The sequence below is a fragment of the Falco punctatus genome (genome assembly GCF_963210335.1).
Source record: "Falco punctatus genome assembly, chromosome: 3".
NCBI lineage: Eukaryota > Metazoa > Chordata > Aves > Falconiformes > Falconidae > Falco > Falco punctatus.
The window spans coordinates 108,368,533-108,386,853 of NC_137582.1; the positions used below are offsets into that span (position 1 = coordinate 108,368,533).

General features: G+C 46.9%; 2 protein-coding genes across 5 annotated transcripts in view; both read right to left on the reverse strand.

Annotated features, from left to right (window-relative positions):
* Positions 1-114: 114 nt before the first annotated feature.
* LOC308060685 (lysophosphatidic acid receptor 6-like) lies at positions 115-3,360 on the reverse strand. Its single transcript, XM_080379711.1, has 2 exons — positions 2,281-3,360; positions 115-1,536 (listed from the first exon to the last, which is right to left on the reverse strand). Exon 1 carries the CDS (start codon positions 3,356-3,358, stop codon positions 2,297-2,299), a length of 1,062 nt encoding a protein of 353 aa, XP_080235837.1. The 5' UTR covers positions 3,359-3,360; the 3' UTR covers positions 115-1,536; positions 2,281-2,296.
* Positions 3,361-7,959: 4,599 nt separating this feature from the next.
* Positions 7,960-18,321, reverse strand: part of PUSL1 (pseudouridine synthase like 1) — a 29,826-nt gene continuing 19,464 nt past the window's right edge. The window contains exons 6-9 of one of the 4 annotated variants that reach the window (XR_013926841.1): positions 14,267-14,321; positions 10,252-10,414; positions 9,113-9,199; positions 7,960-8,094 (exon numbers count right to left, since the gene is read on the reverse strand). Coding sequence is in view for 3 of the 4 variants with exons in the window: in XM_080379727.1 (XP_080235853.1) it covers positions 9,426-9,529; positions 10,252-10,414; positions 14,267-14,321 (322 nt within the window). In the remaining variant the exon portion in view is untranslated. The other 3 variants (XM_080379726.1, XM_080379727.1, XM_080379725.1) reach the window with 3 other exon arrangements.

Sequence of the window (18,321 nt, forward strand, 5' to 3'; positions counted from 1 at the left end):
TCCCCCAGTGGAGACCCATCCAGGGAGGCATCGCGGCTGCGAAGAGTCTGAGGAACAAGCTTTGAGTTGCCAGCACTGAGGTGAGTGATAACAGCATCCCTCCCCTCCCCCAGCTCGCTTCCCTTGAAACCTCAGCAGTGCTACCGAAACAAGGAACTTTCAAAGCTTCACAATTAAAATGCAGAGTATAATGGATGACAGTATAAAGCCCTAAACACGCTATTTACTCAGCAGTGTCACTTCTCTAATTATCCATACTTCCCTCCATGACAGCTGACAAGCCTGCAGGAAAACTGCACTCCTGGCTGGAGTCTCTAATAAAAAAATTCCCTCTTTTGTCTAGGACATAAAAATTGTGCTTAGTTGGAAAGAACAGCCCCTCCAGGGCTGGGAGGTTTTTCCATAGCCTATAAGTGGGACAACACCAGCAGTCTCTCCCTCGGAGGCTGTCCTCATCTCCATTTTACAAGTGCAAGGATTTGCCAGTCAGGCAAAGGAAGGCAGGAATCGTTATTTTCAGTGTCTTAGAAAAGTCTGAGGAGGTTTTCTCACCAATCGTTAAAAATTCCTCCAAGCTAAAACAAAATGCAGGAAGGGAGAGGTCAGCAGCAGACCCATCATTACTAACAGGTGTCCAACCCCCACGTAGCAGTAACTGACGCGAGTCGGGCCCACCCTAACAGGCAATACTGCACCCACAAAAGCTGTCTGGTACAAAGCTTAGCGCTGCTTGTTGTCATTTCAGCTCTGCTCTCTGTCTGCTTGCTGCATCCAGCTCACATTGCTAAAGTGGTTTATTAATTGGCTCTGACTGATCGATACAGACTCCCCCCCTCAGCCCCTGCTTGCCAGCATAACGCGTGGGCTTTCCCCACAAACCAAGACCCCCAGTGTACCCCAGCACCACTGCTGCTTGTTTTCCAAACCTCTCCCCTCCCGTCCTTAACCAGCGTTGACTGTGGCACCGGCTGCCATAGGAAAACCGGCTGAGTACGGGCAGAAGCTGCAGCATCCATGGCTGTGCAAAGAGGTATAACTGCACTGTACAGAGACACGCGATCGTTTCTCTCCCCGCACCGTTCTGCCCCAACCATCCTGCTCCCTCCCTCATTTAGGGTCCGCAGTGGTTCTTGTTCCGAGCCCAGGAACAGCGCCAGGTAGCCGGGCCAAGCGTGACTTTCAGCCTGCGTTGTGGCGGTGGAAACAGCAATGCGGGTGCAGCTCCTGCCGCGGGTGGGCAGCCCTTGCTCCTGGCTAAACAAGCCCCGGGACCCCCTCTGCTCCCAGCCTTGCGCACCTCCGGGGCAGTAGCACATACGCACATTGTAAGTCTGGGGGTGGCGTGGGAAGGAACAGCAGAGCGAGTCTGTTTTGCTGTTGCCAAAGAGATCACATCCTCTTGTTTAACCCGTTGGCTATGAAGCAGGTTTGTCAGCCAGGCCAGTGGTTTTCTGGTGACTCTCGATAACCCACAAATGATAAATTCTCTCCAAAGTCTCCATGTCACAGCCTGGAAAACGCGGCAGGTCTCGGCGGCTGTGTTAATACAAGAGGAGGGGGGAGACAGGCCAGATACAAACACGGTGTCACAAACAGTGAACGGGGAGCTGTGACGGACGGGCAGGACTGCAGGGCCTGAGGTGTGCCAGCTCCTGGTCACTGCCCCTCCGCGGCTGTGGGGTGAGAGGAGCTTGTTCACCACTGACTGAGAAATACCTGGACCTGTTATTGTCTAAACTTTCATTAACAGCTGTCCAGCTTGAATCCACAGGCATGCAGGCTAGAAACCCTGGGCTGAAGTCCTCCTCGGGAAGCCGATCAATCGATTCAGGAGCAGGGAGGAGAAGCCCTTATTTGGCCGTGGAATGTAGGCAGGAAGGCTCTGAACCCGGCTGGCTACAGCCTGCCCCTGGGGAGAACACGGGATCCCTCCAAAATAGGGCAAGCCAAGCAGGACTGCCCTGAGCCACTCAGCTTTTAGAGTGTCAATTAGGAGGCTGGTTTCTTTCAATAAACCCTTTCCCGGGCTGTACGGCTTTCCAGAAGAGCCCTGTGTCCTACCAGCCCTGAAGGTCAACAAAAGGAGACCAAAAAACATCAAGGCACAGTGTTCCACCATGTGCTGTCAGGGAACGCAGCTCCCCCAAGCACTGTCCCAGCTGACTAACAAAACCAGCTGTCAGGCCCTTCCCTCCAGTGCTGCCTTGATGTAAGAGCCACTGTACCAAAAAAAGGGTAGGTTTTACAGCTTTGTTTTCAAAGAAACTGAAAGATAAATACCGTACTCCGAAGTAGATCAGTTGATTTCATCTCTGGGGTTTTTATTTCCATGTGTCTGCTGGAGTTTATAAACGCAGGAGGACTCCCCGAGTCTCTGGTCGCAGATCGTGTACACCTTTTTGGACCTGAATCTGAGCTTGAGGTTGAAGCGCCACTTCTTGCTGGAAGAGGTGTAGTAGTACAAGAGGGGGTTAAGGCAACAGTTGAAACTCACCAGGGCTAAGGTGACCCTTCGCATCTTGTAGATCAAGGTGGTGAATGACTCATTCTGGATGACCTGGATTCTCATTAAGAAGTGGAACAAGTGAGTGAGGTGATAGGGGAGAAAGCACAAAGTACAAATGACCAAGATGATGTAGATAGTGCTCACGGCCTTCCTCTTGCGAGCGGCGTGTTTGATCTGGGAGATCCTCTTAGCGATGAGAGGGTAGCTGATCAGAATGATGGAAAATGGGATCACAAAACCAAAAACTAAGGCCAGGATGTTGTAAGGCGCCATGCGGTAAGTCCAGCTATGCGTAGCAAAGTTCTCAAAACATGCCGTCGTGTTCCTCACCCCTCTGTTGTGGAGGGGACCTCCAAGGATAAGTGGAACCGTGACACTCAGAGCGACCACCCAAAGGATCGTGACCACCGTCACGTAATGGATGACTTTGATCTGGATGTACGTGAAGGGGTGCAGCACCGCAATGTAACGATCAACGCAGATGCAGGTGAAGAAGGCAATGCTCAGGTAGATGTTGATGTAGTACAGAGTCCCAGTTATCCTGCAGGCCATGTCACCAAAGATCCAGTTGTTCCAGTTCAGGTGGTAATGAATTTTAAAAGGCAGCACACAAACAAACAAGGTGTCTGCCAGAGCCAGATTGATCATGTATATATAGGAATGAGAAATGTGCTTTACCTTGCAGGACAGGAGGTACAGAGCCAAGACATTTTCTATCAGTCCCAGCACAAAGACGATGCTGTAGATGACAGTAAACAAGCAATACTGGAAGTCTGCTTCCACACTGAATTCCGAACTGGCATTGGCAGCTGTCTCATTGGAGACTTCTCCAGTCCAGGAAACATCTGCCATGATTTCTGCTGGAGTGTAGGATGTCCGACATGGGATAAGAGTCTTAAGCCATCCTCACCTCAGGAGGTTCTTGAGTGTTATTTCACCTCGAGCAGGTAAGAGCTAAAGCCACACAGCTGAGCGACGTCAAGTCTGGTGAAGTCTTGTCATCCAGACGCCTGCGCTCGGTATATTTAGATGGAAAGCAGCGTGGCTGTATGGGAGAATAAATAATTTAAAACACAAACATTTGAAGTTTACGCAGTAGCCAGAGTCCTCACTGGCATTAAAATCATCACAAAGTGACAATACTGAAATAACAGAGGTAGCAATTCCCCCTGCCCCAAAAGGAGACGTGGAAAGCTATAGCTCTGGCTAGGGATGGGCCAGAAACTGAAGCGGTACAACAGAACCGTAGCAGCGATACACCTTTGGATGTCCTGCCATTAATTTTTCATTCCTAAGCCCTACCAAAATTCCTGCATCACTGCCGAGGGGTGTATGATGTTATTATTCTGTCCTTAGAAATCCGCAGGGCTGGATTGTGCAGACTTCCCAGGAAAAAGGAAAGCAGGAGTGCCAAAAAGACAAGCAGGAGTGCTTTTCCAGTGGCTCCCAGGTGACAGTTAGCCCTGCAGTCTGCGTGACTGAGCTGTTTCAACCTTGCTGCCGCAGTTTTTTTGCGGAGCACGTGTGGAACCTTTCTTTTAAAATGAAGAAATAGTATTTAAAGCACAGAACTGAAACAGGTAGTTGGCATCCATACCAAGCTGTTACGCAAACCATAAAGTGGCAGCAGGAGGAGAGTTCAGGGCGGATCGCCAGGAGTAAAGCCAACAACTGTCACGTAATGGTAAGTGGAAGGGCTCAGCACTGCAGACAAGATGTGCCAGGTCTCTCGGAACAAACACTGCTCTGCAGGAGCGTGCTGAGCCCAGGATACAGGCCGAGGTTGTCGTAAGACCCGGTTAACATGCCTGCAGACAACGTGAGAGACACAGCGGGATTTCCACCCTTCCCACCCACACTTTTACACCTTAGCTGACCTTCAGGTACACATGGGACGGCTCGGTGTGAGCTGCTGGGTGAACTTACAGCACCCTACGCCGCCTCTGCAGGCACACTGCAGAGGGAAACTACCACTCATCCCAGGTACAAAGGGGGCCTGAAGGACTAGTTTTAGTGTTTGAAACGTGGGAAAGAGGCACTGTCCAAGCACAACGCCTCTCAGCTAGGTCACTCGTGTCACGTAAGCAATAAACCGCACTCCAGCAGTGCAGTTTTTCTCCATCAAATAGAAACAAAATCCAACTAAGCTAAATGTAGACACCTAAACATAGACACCTAAACAGAATCCCTTAAAGGCAGTAGAGAAATTAAACCCAAGTACAATATGTGCAGTGTTCTTCAAGTTAAGCCATTGAAAACACAACATAAAAAGGTCAGTGGGTACTTTCCAAAGGAAACTCTGAAATCACACTTCCTCCCAACAGTTGTTTATCTAATGAAGTCGAAAGCACCCAAGATGATAACTGGAAGACTAAAAATGGGGAAAAAAATGGTTTCACTTTAAGTAGGCAAGCACACGTATCTGCTTACACGGGTCCTTCACTGACCAGCAAAGGGTTTGTACACACAGGAGAAAATTAATACAAACCCAGGCGTGGCTAAGCCATAACTTCAAGCAGCACAGGACTTGAAACAGCCTTTATCTCAGAGCTTTGCCAGAGCAAGAGCCACTGAACATCTCTCTCTTCTAGGTTTAAAGTATAGAGTGGCAGCTGCGGGAAGATAAGGCAGAGGCCTGTAAAATCATTGAAGGGGCAGGACAGGCAAAGCAGACTGATGAGCTTCCGCTTCTCGCAAGACAAGCACAGTAAGGACAGCTGTAGACACTATCGGGTAACGGCTCCAAAACAAAAGGAGTTTTTCCACACAGCACACACACGGTCCCAAGGTTCTGTAGAAGCCAGACATGAGAGCTGCTGACTGCCTAAAACTGCCTCCGCGCAGACCCCTGGCAGTACGGCCGTGAGGCCTTACAAAGGCACGGAAGCTGCTTGCACCGTGATACCACAGGAATATCGTTCCCTTTCAGCACCTGTAGTCTCAATCCCCTACATCCCTCCTGAAACAGGAGCCCGCATCTGCTAGGTGAACAGCTGGACTCTGATCTTAAAAGTCTTTTCCAACCTAAACAATTCTATGGTTCTATGATTATGTCTTATATTCTCAGAGTGGGCAGTGGGCAATGCCAACAGCTCCGTTGCTGGGAAGTAACACATGAAACTGGCCACAGAGACCCTTGTGCCTGCTGGCACCCACCACGCCTAAATGCAGCCCATCTAAGCTTAACTATGGAAGTAACAAACAGTGGAAGAGAGGTGGAGGGGTAAATAAACCACTGTCACGGAGTATTTTACAAATCTTTTACAAGTCAGTCTTCTACCAGTTGCAAACAGTTGCATATGCACTGCAGGACCCCACCATGTACATTAAATCTGCCCGAAAATATTTTCATTCCCTGTGAGAGGTAATAGCAGTGACAGACTCTACAACTAAACATACATTTTCCAACCATACAGCCACTTCCATACCCTATAACAAATCATTTATTTATCTACCGTGAGTCTGATCAAATTCAAAATTCAGCTTTGCTTCCCAGAGTTGTTTGTTGGTTTTTTGTTTGCTTTTGGCTTGGTTGGCTGGAGTTGGCTGGTTGGTTGTTGTTTCTTCGTAGTTTTCTGGGGGTTTTTTTGTTTGTTTGTTTTTGTTTTTTTGAGGGGGGGAAGGCTGTTATTTCTTCTAGACAAACAAAAAACACTACTGAACTTCTGTTTCTGTACAAAGTGATTTGATTTACAAAAACATGTAAAAGCATACATTGAAGTTTCCACTGGATATTGAGTTCATTAAATTATTAGAACTGTTTTCATATAAAGCCAAGCTTAAGTCTTTGAACTCTGGTCAAGTGTGAGGTTTTTCTGGGTTTTAGTTTGAAAGCATCACTGTCAAACAATCAGAAAGACAGATCTCCCTGTGTACTGGCTGTCCAAATTGAATCAGCTTAAAAGAAACTAGTAATGCAGCAACATAAAAAGGAGCAGAATGCTAAAATACCCCTTGATAACTAGCAAGTATTAATGATGGCCGTAAAAAAAAATATTCAGAGTAGGAGTTTGCACAGAAGTTCTCTACTGATGGTACATTTTCTGATGCTAAGAGAGCACGTTCTTTAATTAAATGTCTTTAGGTTAATTTTAACAGTTGCTCTGGGATTTAAAAAGAACAAAAGCAAAACCCCACAACAGTTCTTTACGCTAACTGCAGAGTTCGCCCGTCAGTCTGCTGCTAGACTACTGCCCAGCCAGCTGAACCTGGGGCGCTCAGTTACTGGGTTCGATGACCAGCCCATAAGCACAATACGTTTTTACTGTAACCAGAAGTTGGGAAACATTTGCAGAAACATCAATAGCAGCTATTCTTGCACTGCAGCTACGATACCCCAGTCTGCAGCAGCAGTTAACGTGTTTTAACACCCAAACAGCATTAGTATTTGGGTCAGTTTTCTGCCCTGTAAATATCCGTAATAAATTTAGTTAGAAAGTTAACTTACCAGAGCTCAGAGCATTGTCCCTCTTGCAAAAGCTGCAGGTGAGTGCACTGGCCTCTCCAAAGAGTTCTCGCAATTCAGAGGTCACCACTAAGCTCTTCTTCACCAGAGCAAACTGCCCTGCAAGACACACTGCAGAGCTCTCCCACGTTGCTCTACAGAGAGAAACCACAGGAAGCGAAGATGAAAAGCTGTCACTCAGATCCAAGACACAGCACTTGCCCCGCTAGCGACGTGGGCCCCCCCAGACCTGGGGGGAGAGCACAGCACACAGCCAACACACCACCAGTGCATGCTTTACCTCCCTCCACTGCAAGAGGAGGCACAACGCTCCCACCCAAAGCCACCTGCAGCGCCAGGCCTGCCTTTGTGGAACCAGGTACCAGGGCATCAGTCTGAGGTGCTCTGAAGTGGGCCCGTAGCTGCGCTCACTTCCCCCTCAAAGGGAGGAAAAGCGAGATCCGCTGCCATTCCCTTCCAGACAAACTGCTGTAAAAACACACGGGCATGTCAAGGTTTGGAGCAGGGAAGCCCCGGTGCTTGTGTTGAAAAATCAGGGCAGCGTGTTACAGCATCCCTGCCCCCGGGTACTTACCTGGCAAGGCTGTACTAGAGAAGCACCAACAGGTACCACGCCATCGGCACAGCGGCTTCAACTCTCCTTCTCCACGGTAGAGAGCCAGGGCTCCTCCCAGGTTCTGTCTTCTTTGGGAATTGGTCCCCGAGGGAACAAAGCACCGAGCAGTCTGCATGCTCCACGGGAAGGCAGAGAGTAACCAGAAGTACCTTGCCTTTCCTTCCCACGCTGGCAAAACTGCTGCCTGGAACAGAGCGGGGAAGAGATGCATCAGTTCTTGTGAGGGGACACCTAGAAATGGGCCATCCTCGTATTCTGTATCAGGACCACTCACTACCTCAATCCCCCACTGCCAAAGACAAGGGAGGCCTTAAAAGAGGTCAAAAAGAACTGCTGCCCCCTCCTCTGCCTACCTTGCTGCTCTCCACCGTGCAAACAGAGACCAGAAATTCCACAGTCCTCAAGTGGGCTGTCTGCTCTGGCTTTCTCGGTAATTCTTCTCCTCTCATAGACAGAGGGGAGTTTAATTATGGTGGTACCAGGCATCTCAGCTGCACGTTGCTTTCACTGCAGGATTTAAATCGGGTATTGCTTCTTCTGTGAAATTCAGAAGTATTTTTTTTCCCTGTCCTTTTTCCTGTAACCTGGCACTCAGTCATTTTATAACCAAAATGGAGATTCTGGTGTCATTCATAAGAAAAAAAACCCACAAGTTACCCAATGTGTATTTTATTGCTTGGGCAAGCAGGCAAAACCTGAGGTTAGAGCGGTTTAAAAAAAAAAGTTCTCTCTGCTCCCTGCTCTGCACTAGGATTCACACGCCCTTAGATCACTGCTAGGCTTCAGCACGCTCTGCGGTACCACTGCACCAACAGCTGCCAACAGCAGAAGGTGGCAACAAGCAAACCAAAGCCCAGCAAGAGCGTGGCAGCCACCCTCCGGCTACAGAGCCTCCGCTGCCGACCGCGCTTCACGTCCCGCTAGGCTCTCGCTCGGGTAGCTGTGCCTCTGCTACCAGCCCAGGCTGCGGCTGTTAAGACAGGGTTTAAGTGACCTCAAAAGAACTTGGCTCTGTAACACGCCACATCTTAAGTGTAACACATGTGACTTTGTACCAGGGAACAGAATAATGTAAAAACTACTACAGTTCAGCAAGGGCAACTGCTGATGAGGAGAGGAAGTGGCGAGTACTTTCAAAGGCTGTTTCTGTTAAGTCGCTGCATCAAACAGCAACCGCTGTCCCAACCATGCCGTACAAAGGCAGGGTTACAGAGGAGAGGGCTGGAAACGCTTCATTCTCCTCCGTTTTAAACCTGTATTCCTCCCACACACACCACAGAAGGGAAGAAACCCAAATCCACACAAACAAAACCACCAATCCCCACTCCTCCCTCCTCCCGTTTGAGAGACAGGCACCAGAATTTCAAAAAAATAAAAGTTATCTGAAAGCAGCATGGAGTTGTTCTTCCTTCTCCCATTGACAGTCTCAGTGAGCAAGAAGAAATCATAGGAAGATGCCTACAGTCACAGTCAATGATTTTTATTGAGACAAGGTCGTGTATTGTGTAAAGAGCACTTGGCAAACCTCCATCACACATCCACAACAGTCCTTTCAGATGTGGCTGTATCTCACAGAGCTGCTATTCTCCTGGGGCAACGGTAGCGTTCAAATCTGAGAAGGGGGAAAAAAGAAAACATTGATTTAGGGAAAAAGATGGCACTGAAACCACCTGAAAGCACTTAAAAATCTGTAGTCTTCATTTCCTGCCTGGGCTCCCTCCGCACTGGCACAGACAGCTCCGCAGCCAGCACTGTGAGGAAAAGCACCATCGGAGAGGACCACAACCAGCAAGCAGCAGCTGCCTTCCCAAGGGCAGGCCGAGCGCTCAGGACCACGTTCAAGCTCCTCGCACAGCTCTTTGTTGCTTCCCTTTCCCTTGTGTCTTCCTTAAGCCCCAGTGTCTGCAGTGCTGCTGCGGGAGACAGCGTACTCTAAGCCCACCTGCATGAGACAACACAGCCTGGAGAAGGTCTGCAGTGTGGCGGAAAGGTGGGAAGTCCTTTCTATCTACGTTTTGTGGGCACTGGATTAATCAGAGGCAGGTTAGTCCTTGCAGTTTTAAATACCTGCTATCCCTAGCATGGATGTCAAACTTCCACTACATCACCATTTGCTACTTCTGCAAATTTGCCCCCTACCCATTTAATTATTTTTTTTATCTAAAAAATTTAAATAGTTTAGTTCAGATGCTGTTAAAGAGAGCCACCACATAAGCAAAAGGATGATCTGCTTTCTGCCCTCCAGTCTGTACGAACCTCTCAAATACCAAGGGGGAAAGTCAGTGAACAGCAATGGATCTGTAGGTGCCCAGATACCACAGAAGATTTGGTCTTTATACACAGTCAGGGACAGAAGAAGAATCTCTGAGAATTTATAGTATCATTCACATGAGATCTCAAAGTCATTGTCAACTTTTCCTTTACTACCCTGCAACTAAGAGGGGGAAATCTAGCTGGGGAAAAAAAAATACACATTTTTTCCACAGCAACTGCTGTAAACACCTGTACAGTCTGGGGCACTCGCTGTGACGTGGGTGTCAGTGAAGGAAGCTGTGAGCCACAGGTCAGGCGGCACATAAAGGGGAGACGGTGGGTGTCACTGCTCCCTTCAGTATTAGATCCGACTCCTACAAAAAGTGAATGCAAAAGGAATGGTATTCTTACCTGCTTCGTTATATTCCACTGATTTTAGAAAGAGTCCAGATGGTGGAGCCATGGCATTTGATGGAAAAGCCCGTGAATCTTTTATCTCCAGTAACTCCTTTATATGACGAGGTGTTAACTTTCCCTGGCCAACTGCAACTAGAGCCCCAACCATTCTTCGGACCTGGACAAAGAGAGAACATAGCTTAGGAGCTGCCTTTTATAAAATTTAAAGAGATTAGGAAGTTCTGGCTAGTCCTGGACTTGTGCTATCAGCAGCACTGGGCTGTTATAAACAGCCCACTGCTACTACTAACGGCAAGTCAAACTGGAAACCCTAATCAGAGAGTTTAGTGTCTGTCACTCAGGAAAGAAAATTGCCATTTCTTCATATGAGCCTGCTCCTGAATATAGGTACATCATTATTAAACCCAGAATTCCCAGAAAGCTGGATTTCTGGCGCTCTTCTGCTGTTCCCAGTACTATCAGTTGTTCCCAGTGCTGTGCACTTTGCTCCTAGTCCAACATGCTGGGTGTTAAGAAGCAAGCATTGCTCCACACAAAGAATGTTTTGACTCATGTTTTAGGTGCCACTGAAGTATCCCAGGTCCAGACTCACCCATCTGGGTTCAAGCCAGTCCTGGCTGCCCCCTGTACGCCCTTGGTATCACACACCTCCAGGGAGCATTTCCTGCGCTCGCTTTATTTCTTCAGAAAGATCATACTCCCTTAGTCCCCAAGCACACCCCAGCAGTCACAGTCACCCCGCAGTCTGCAGAGGAAAGGTGTTCTTTCCCCTTCTAGCAGGGACTGCATGGGCTGCCCAGGCTCTGGACTGACAGGGGTGACATGACAGCATGCAGCAGCTAAGCTTGTCTGCAACGTGTAGTGGCACAGCATCTTCTAGTGACCAAAGCTGATGGTAGGGAAGGGAGAAGAACTAGCAAAATTATCTTGCGTCCTTTAAGTCTTCCCTCCCTGCAGCTAAAGACATTGGTAAGAATGAGGACCTGTAACAGAATGATCTCCAGCTACACTGCTGAGCAGAGGATGGTTTCTGCTTCAGAAACAGCAGCACCCACACATCTGTGGCAGGAAGCTCATATGCCTTCTGGGAGAGCTGAGCTCACAGGTTCTTAATACATAAGCAATACTGTTTTCAGGTGGGGGACTATGTGGCAGCTTGCTTCTCTCTCAGAAAGCTTAAAAAGAGAGAGAAAAAAACCACTCAAGTAGGACAGCCCACGAGGCAACATCATCCCAGCGCAGCAAGCTGGCATTTCAAACACCTCTGCATGTCACGACTTCCCTTCCCTCCCTCGACACTCAACAGTTCCAGACCTAGTGGGTTAGTGCATATTTCACACCACAGAGCTCGCCTCCTGCGTGAGCACCCCTCACACTCCAGCATCCTCTTGGCTAAAGAACATCCTTTCCTTCCACATCCCTGGAAGACATGCTGTCCCAGGAGGGCCAAGACTGTACCTGCCAATGCCACCTGCACACCAAATGCTAGCTCCCTATGGCTAGCTATCTATTACACCTCTGTGTGGTGGCTTCATTCCTCTCCACCCCTTTCATGAGCTGAAGGCATCCTTCTGAAAACAGAGGACTGAGCACTAATCTTCCTGCTGCTTCTTAATGTCAAGGCAACCCCATGAAGTGGCTGCTGAGGAATAACTGACAAGTAAGAGCCCCTCGAGCCCCTCAACTTGTGCCCAAAGTACTCTCAGCAAGGCATCCTAGAGAGGATCCCTGGGGAAACAAAGGATGAAGATAGAGAAGGGCTTCCAGCCTTTTGTTCAGCAAGAGATGAAACTCAAGGAAAGCCAGGCTCCGTCCCAGTGCCACTGGGGTGAACAGGCTTGTCCAAACAGTCCCATCATGAGAAACGTGTCTCTTGAGGGGAAAGAAACAGCACAGTGCAGTGAACTTAACCAGGCCAGTGGTGTCCAGCTAGGCAAGAGCTGAACCCCCTCCCAGAACCTGCCAGCACTTTGCTTGGGCTCACCTGCACTCATTTTCATAGGAGAGATCACGCTGCCTAAGGGAACATGCCACACATTCGCCAGACCCAAGTCTTATCTGACAGAAGAGCCACACTGAAACTCAGCCCTTCACACCGCTTGATCCCAAGTCACCCCACTTTCACCATCTCCAAGTTGCTTTTCTTTGTCCACACTGGAAGAACTGCCCTCCGGTCTCAAATTTTACAGGCAACAGCAGTTACCAGCCCACATGGAGGAAACCGGTCAGGCAGACACTGTCCTGCCTCATTCACCTTCTCGTACTGCTGCCAGAACACCCCCCACTTGTGCAGGCGCAGTCAGTCATTTGGCCTAAATCAACATTCATTCTATAAGTGACCTTTCAAAGTGCACCAAGCTCTTCAAAAACATAAACGCAGTGCTATAATGAAGCATTGGTCTAACTTCCCGACCCATTAATGTTTACAAAAGAATAAACCAAAGTCCACTAAGCATCCTGAGCATGTTTATCACCGTTAACACGAAAGGTCCAACAAACCAAGATATATTTAATCCAAAGGCAAGCACTGTCTCTCCCCATGTGCTCTGATCTTAAACTGCACTGTGGAGTGCCGAGAGCCTGCCTTTAAGCAGACAGCAGAGAGGAAGCACAGATACTTGACATATGTTATTTTATCCATCCCTCACTAGAGGTCATTGTATGCTGTGACTTAGCTTTGATGTCTCCACACTTGGGAGTTTGCTAGTGTAAAAGTGGACTGATGGTATGCATCTGAAACAGCCATGTGCTTGGTGTCTCCCTCCTGCATGCTATTCAGCAAAAATGCATATGTACACCTTTTGGGCTGTGTAACCCTTTTCTCTAATAAAACCATCCAAACGGCAATACTTGTAGCTGCTATATGAGGTGACATCAGAGGTCCATCTAGTTCAGTCTCCTCTTTACGACGGAGGGTGGAAGCTGATGCTCAGGTAGAAGTGTGCAAGTTCAGCGTGTGCAGCCTGTTCCTGCTACCCTATAGCCTGCCAGCTCACTGCAAGGCGGCTGCTGTGAACAAGGTTCAAAGAAGGCATTAGGCTGAGGCGAGCATTACGGGTAACTGTCCTCTCTGCAAAATGTCACTAAGTACCATTTCCGTTCTAACGCACTAAATGGGTTACCAGCATTTCCTCCTTGTCACAAGAGCATCTGATGAAGCAAATCCCTGCTGTATGTCAAGCCCTTCTCAAGCATGTTGTTGTTCTTCCCTTGGTCGTATCCAGACACCCACTGTCAGAGAGCTTACAGAGCATTACTTGGCACAGGATAAAAACAAATTTGGTTTGTCAAAACAGAATAAAAAATAGCTGCTTGCTGTTCCCACAAAACACCCCCTCTCTCCTCTAAAAAACAAGCCCTCTCTTGCCTATTCTCCGTCTCCAGAGTGTGACCATGGCCAGGATGGGCAGACTGAGAACAGCCAACTCTTTCCTAATGAGATGATCCATTAAGTTGCGGAGCAAGCAGTCTCCCCTGAGGACAGCAGCGAAAACCCCACTGGAGTTATTTCAAAGAAAACCCAGTGGAGACTAGACAGCATGGCAGAGGGGAAGATCCTGCAGTCATGCCTGCATAGCTGAATCAGGTCTTCCCATCTCTCCTTTGTGCAACACTGAGAATTACTTCATGCTCCGAAGCCAGAAAGTAAAATTCCAGGCAGTCTTTGCTGGGCCCAGTGCCATTCAGCAGAGCAAGAACATATGTCTGTTGGTTTTTACCACTCAGCCTGCAAAGACAAAGATTGCGGAAAACAAAACTTTCCATCCTCCCACACAATTCTGTGACTTTGGACATTCATTTTAGAGACAAACTTAAGAGATTCTGGTTCTACTGGATCAAACAAAGAACACAAAACCTCACCTCTCCGATGCTAAGTCCCCGTGTGTGTCACGCAGCTGTAACACCAGCTGTGCAACAGAGATGGCACAACATTGTTAAACTGATTAACAGTTACAGCAACACTTTGGTTCTTGGAAGGTTGTGTGCTGAATAAAACACCAAATAGTACCTGTCGGTAAAGAAATGCTCTGCTCCTGAACGTCAACTCCCAAAACTCCAGCCCCCTAAAGAAAAAAACAGAAAAAGCATTTAAAATTCTTATTTCAAATGGCTCTTCTACCCACAAGAGAAGTATAAATCACAGGTGAAGGTGAGCAGAATGGATAAGACAATAAGAAGCTGCACAGCCCCCAATTAACCCAAAAGAGCACCGTGAGCTTTTGAATACCAGACTGCTCATTTGCTACTCCAATGCAGACATTTTCTAGGGTGAGGCAATTCCTGCCTGGTTTGTATGTACCTAGTTTTATGGGGCTTGATCTTCCTGCTACCTTACGCCTAGGTATATAATGATTCAAATCAAAAGGAAAGGGATAAGGTCTGCTAAGGTACTACCGATTTGAGGAATGCAGTCTGACGCCTCCTGGAGAAAGGAGGCAACAACCCCCAGTAGCGAAGCAACTCTACCATTTCATTTGGAGCTGTCTTAAGAGAGTCATGTCGTCTTTACAGGTTTTGCAGAATGGATTCCAACACTCAGCAATGCCTACTGCAACATCCACATGCTATGGGAAAAGTCAGGAGAAGCAACTCAAGACACAGACATGCCTGAGAAATTGAGCTGCAGCATAAGAACACCAGTGACAGCAGACAAGAAAGCACTCCAGGCTAAGAGCCAGCAGAGCAGGAAATAGCAGATGAATATTTGGGGATGGCTGCATGGATGCTACTATGCAAGAAGACATCCTCTCTCCTCACCAAATCTGTCTGTTCATACAGATACAATTTTCCAGAAAGTTTTATGGTAGCAACCTATATTTCTCATAAGAACTCTACTGAAGCTAACTATTCCAACACTTCACCGACACTTGCATCCTCTGCTAAATCTTTACAAGTTGCTTTCTAAATACTTCTGTGTTTTTGTTGATGTTCTAGTACCAGTTCCAACACTAAAACCCAATGCAAAGCAGTTCTCAGGAATAGTCCTGCAGGGAAGAACTTGTATGCACGTTTCCTTCCTACAAATTATAAAAATCTGATATACATATTAGATATATAAGAACACATACACAAGTATCAACAGCACAAAAATTAGGTTATCACTTCAATACCTGCATCTTCAAACTTTCAGGCTACCAAGAAATCCTAGAAGCTGCTTTGATAAAAGTAACAATAACAATAAAAATGAACTGTTAGCAAGTTTGTTTCTAAGTGGTCCTTATACCCCATAGCATTCCTACAGCAAAAAGAAATGAAACTTACCTGACATAAGCCAGAAAACTAAGTATTTGCATGCAAACCCTCTGCTCTCCTCCCTTGCAATGAGCCCAGTAGCTGGGTATCAAAGGGCTATGGAGATTTGAATTGGCTGTGAGAAAAGCACAGCTGCAACATATTCACCTGGAGGGTTCAGATGGACAGGCTGGGTTTGCTGGAAACACCTGAGTATCAGGAAAGGGGCTGCCCATTCCCTGGGAGAGGAGGCAGCTCTTGGAGGCCACAGAAGAAAGGTGAAGCAGGGACACCACGATTCACAGGCCCACATGGGGCATCAGGGCAGGGCTAGCAGGAAAAGAAACTGAAATAGTCGTTGCAGGGAGCAGCCACAAGCTGTTTTGTCGCAGGATTTACAGATAAATTACTGCTTTTAGCCTTCCTTGTTGTGTATGTGGGCATATGCAAAGGCAGCTCCTACCTCCGGATTCCTCTTTATGTCAGGAAACGACAGTGTTTCTACCACTTACATATGGTCTGCTCTCCCCCCAGCTCAACGTGCATGGCATGCAGGCATGTGCATTGCTACACACATGCACAAACGCCCAGTATATCGAGGTCATAATTCAGCTCAGCTCTTTAGCAAAGCGCAAGAGACAATTTTTTCAAACAGAGACAAATCCCCCTCTCATCAAATTGCATGCACCTTCTTTAGCCAGGATTCTCCTGTCTTGGTTGTCTTGACAAGATATATTAAGCCACAAAAGATGAGCTGAGATACTTGGGAAAAATATCTCTTAAACTTTAAAAGAGAACAAGATGTTTTTCTTTAAGGGGAATTTGTGTTTTTCTTGTCAATCTCACAGATAATTTTGCTTACCAGCAAAAAAATCCAGCTGTCTTTCTCCATTTGGCAGCAGAAGCCAGCACCTTGCAATGAATAATACATGTTCTGCTCAAAAACAGGTGACAGAGCAATCGCTCCCTAGGAATAAGTGATGGGGCTAAGTCTCTGAACACATCCTTAGCATTCAAAAGCATTTTGTATGGATGGGACACTAACTCCATTCCCACTGTTGCTGAGCAACTGAGTTTGATGGAAAGAATCATTTTAACAGTTAGTCTTTTAAACAGACAAGTGGTCAATTGAGAAGAACAGTTTAAGTTCAGAAAGGAAGGAAAGAAGGAAAGAAAAGCTGCATTATTTGACTAAGAGACCACAGTTTATCATTTTGTGGATTCCTCCCTCTGAAACAGGAAAAAAATTCCTTAGATTAGGCTAAAAAACCCAAGCTTTTTTAAAAAATTACTTATTTCTAAGCTTTACTGCTATCCCAGCCCTTTCATTGCAGGAACAGTTCACTTCTGCTACTGCAGTGAAGAAATACACACATATACACAAATTCAGGCATATTTGGTGTCTTATTTGCAGAACGGACAAACACACACTGAACTCCATGAGTGCAATTGTTCACATTCAGAGAATTTTACAGATTAAAAGTAACTACAACACTGTAATTAAAAACCCCTTAACAAAGGGGAAAAAAACCCAACACCACCTAGCCCGTCACAAAGACCGAAACCCCACAACTTTTCTTCTAGATCAGAAAATTCACGGTTGTGGTTATTACTAACAAAGTAGTCTAAGAGAGTTAAATGCCATTTTAACGCATGAAACTAGGCTTCTCAAAGCCATCCCCTTCAGCCTAAGCATTCATTAAATCAATTAATATCAACACTTTATAAAAATGACTCACTATAAAACACAAGTTTGGCTGCACGTGTCACCAAAAGCAAAAATATTCCATCAGCAACTTCCTTGATGCTTTTGATCCAGTTTAGGTTTGCTCTCTCTCTCTCGTATGAGCTGTTTTTGGCCTCGTGTGGGATGGGTTTATGCAGCAAGTTATGCGAAGAATGGCAATTTCCCTTTTACCGTTAAAATCGAAGACATAAGAAAAGAGCCGATCCGTATTACATCTCGGAAATCAGAAAACCGACAATAGCAGTTCTGGATTTGGAAAGTAACCTGTATATATGCACTCACAGGTGATCTTAACAAGACTTTTAATGGTTATTTTCAGGTTAACTCGGGACCCTGCCACTTACAATGCTACTCATCATAAAGGACAAGATAATCTTGTGGATGAAGCATCTCACTGTTACTTGCGTCCCCAAGCACAACCACACTTGCCAGAGGGAGGACAAGCTCTCCTTTCAGCAACGGCAACCCAATAATAAACAGCAAGAATGCAGCCACACGAAAGCACCCATTTTCCGCTCCAGCCTTCCTTTTCCCATGGGGATGATGTTTCTCAGCTGCATAGAAGGTAGGAAGTGTTTGTATCTGGCACCAACTGCCCACATCCCTGTGCTTATACAGCAGAGAGCAGCAGTGGAAGTGCCATAGTCAACTGGGTGGCTCTTTATAATGCAGCTGTTTACTGACAAGCACCAACGCTGAGCAGGAATAGCAGGAATCAGAGAAGATGGGAGGAACTGAAAGACCAGGGTTACTCAGAGCATACAGATCTCTCTGTTTTTGCAGCTTGCTTTCAGTTTTTATCTTACACTACTGCTAGCAACATACACTGTTCTACGACATGGACAAAGAAACAGTAGGCTATTTGCAAACTGCAGCGAGGCTCTGCCAAAGCTTGGAGCATGGCACTTGTTGTTACAGACAACTCAGTAGGTATTCAAATCTAATGGAAGGTTGTTGGGGAAAACTACAAAGAAAAGGGGTTTCTCCTAATCAGAAAGCAGGAAAATATGGTTTGGAGACAGACAACAGCAAGGTTTGCTTTCAAGCTGAAACGCATCAGCCACTTATCCGTGAAAGAAGCAAGC

Bases quoted from the DNA above. Each gene is read 5' to 3' on its own strand.
- LOC308060685 (XM_080379711.1), bottom strand. From the start codon at position 3,358: ATGGCAGATGTTTCCTGGACTGGAGAAGTCTCCAATGAGACAGCTGCC.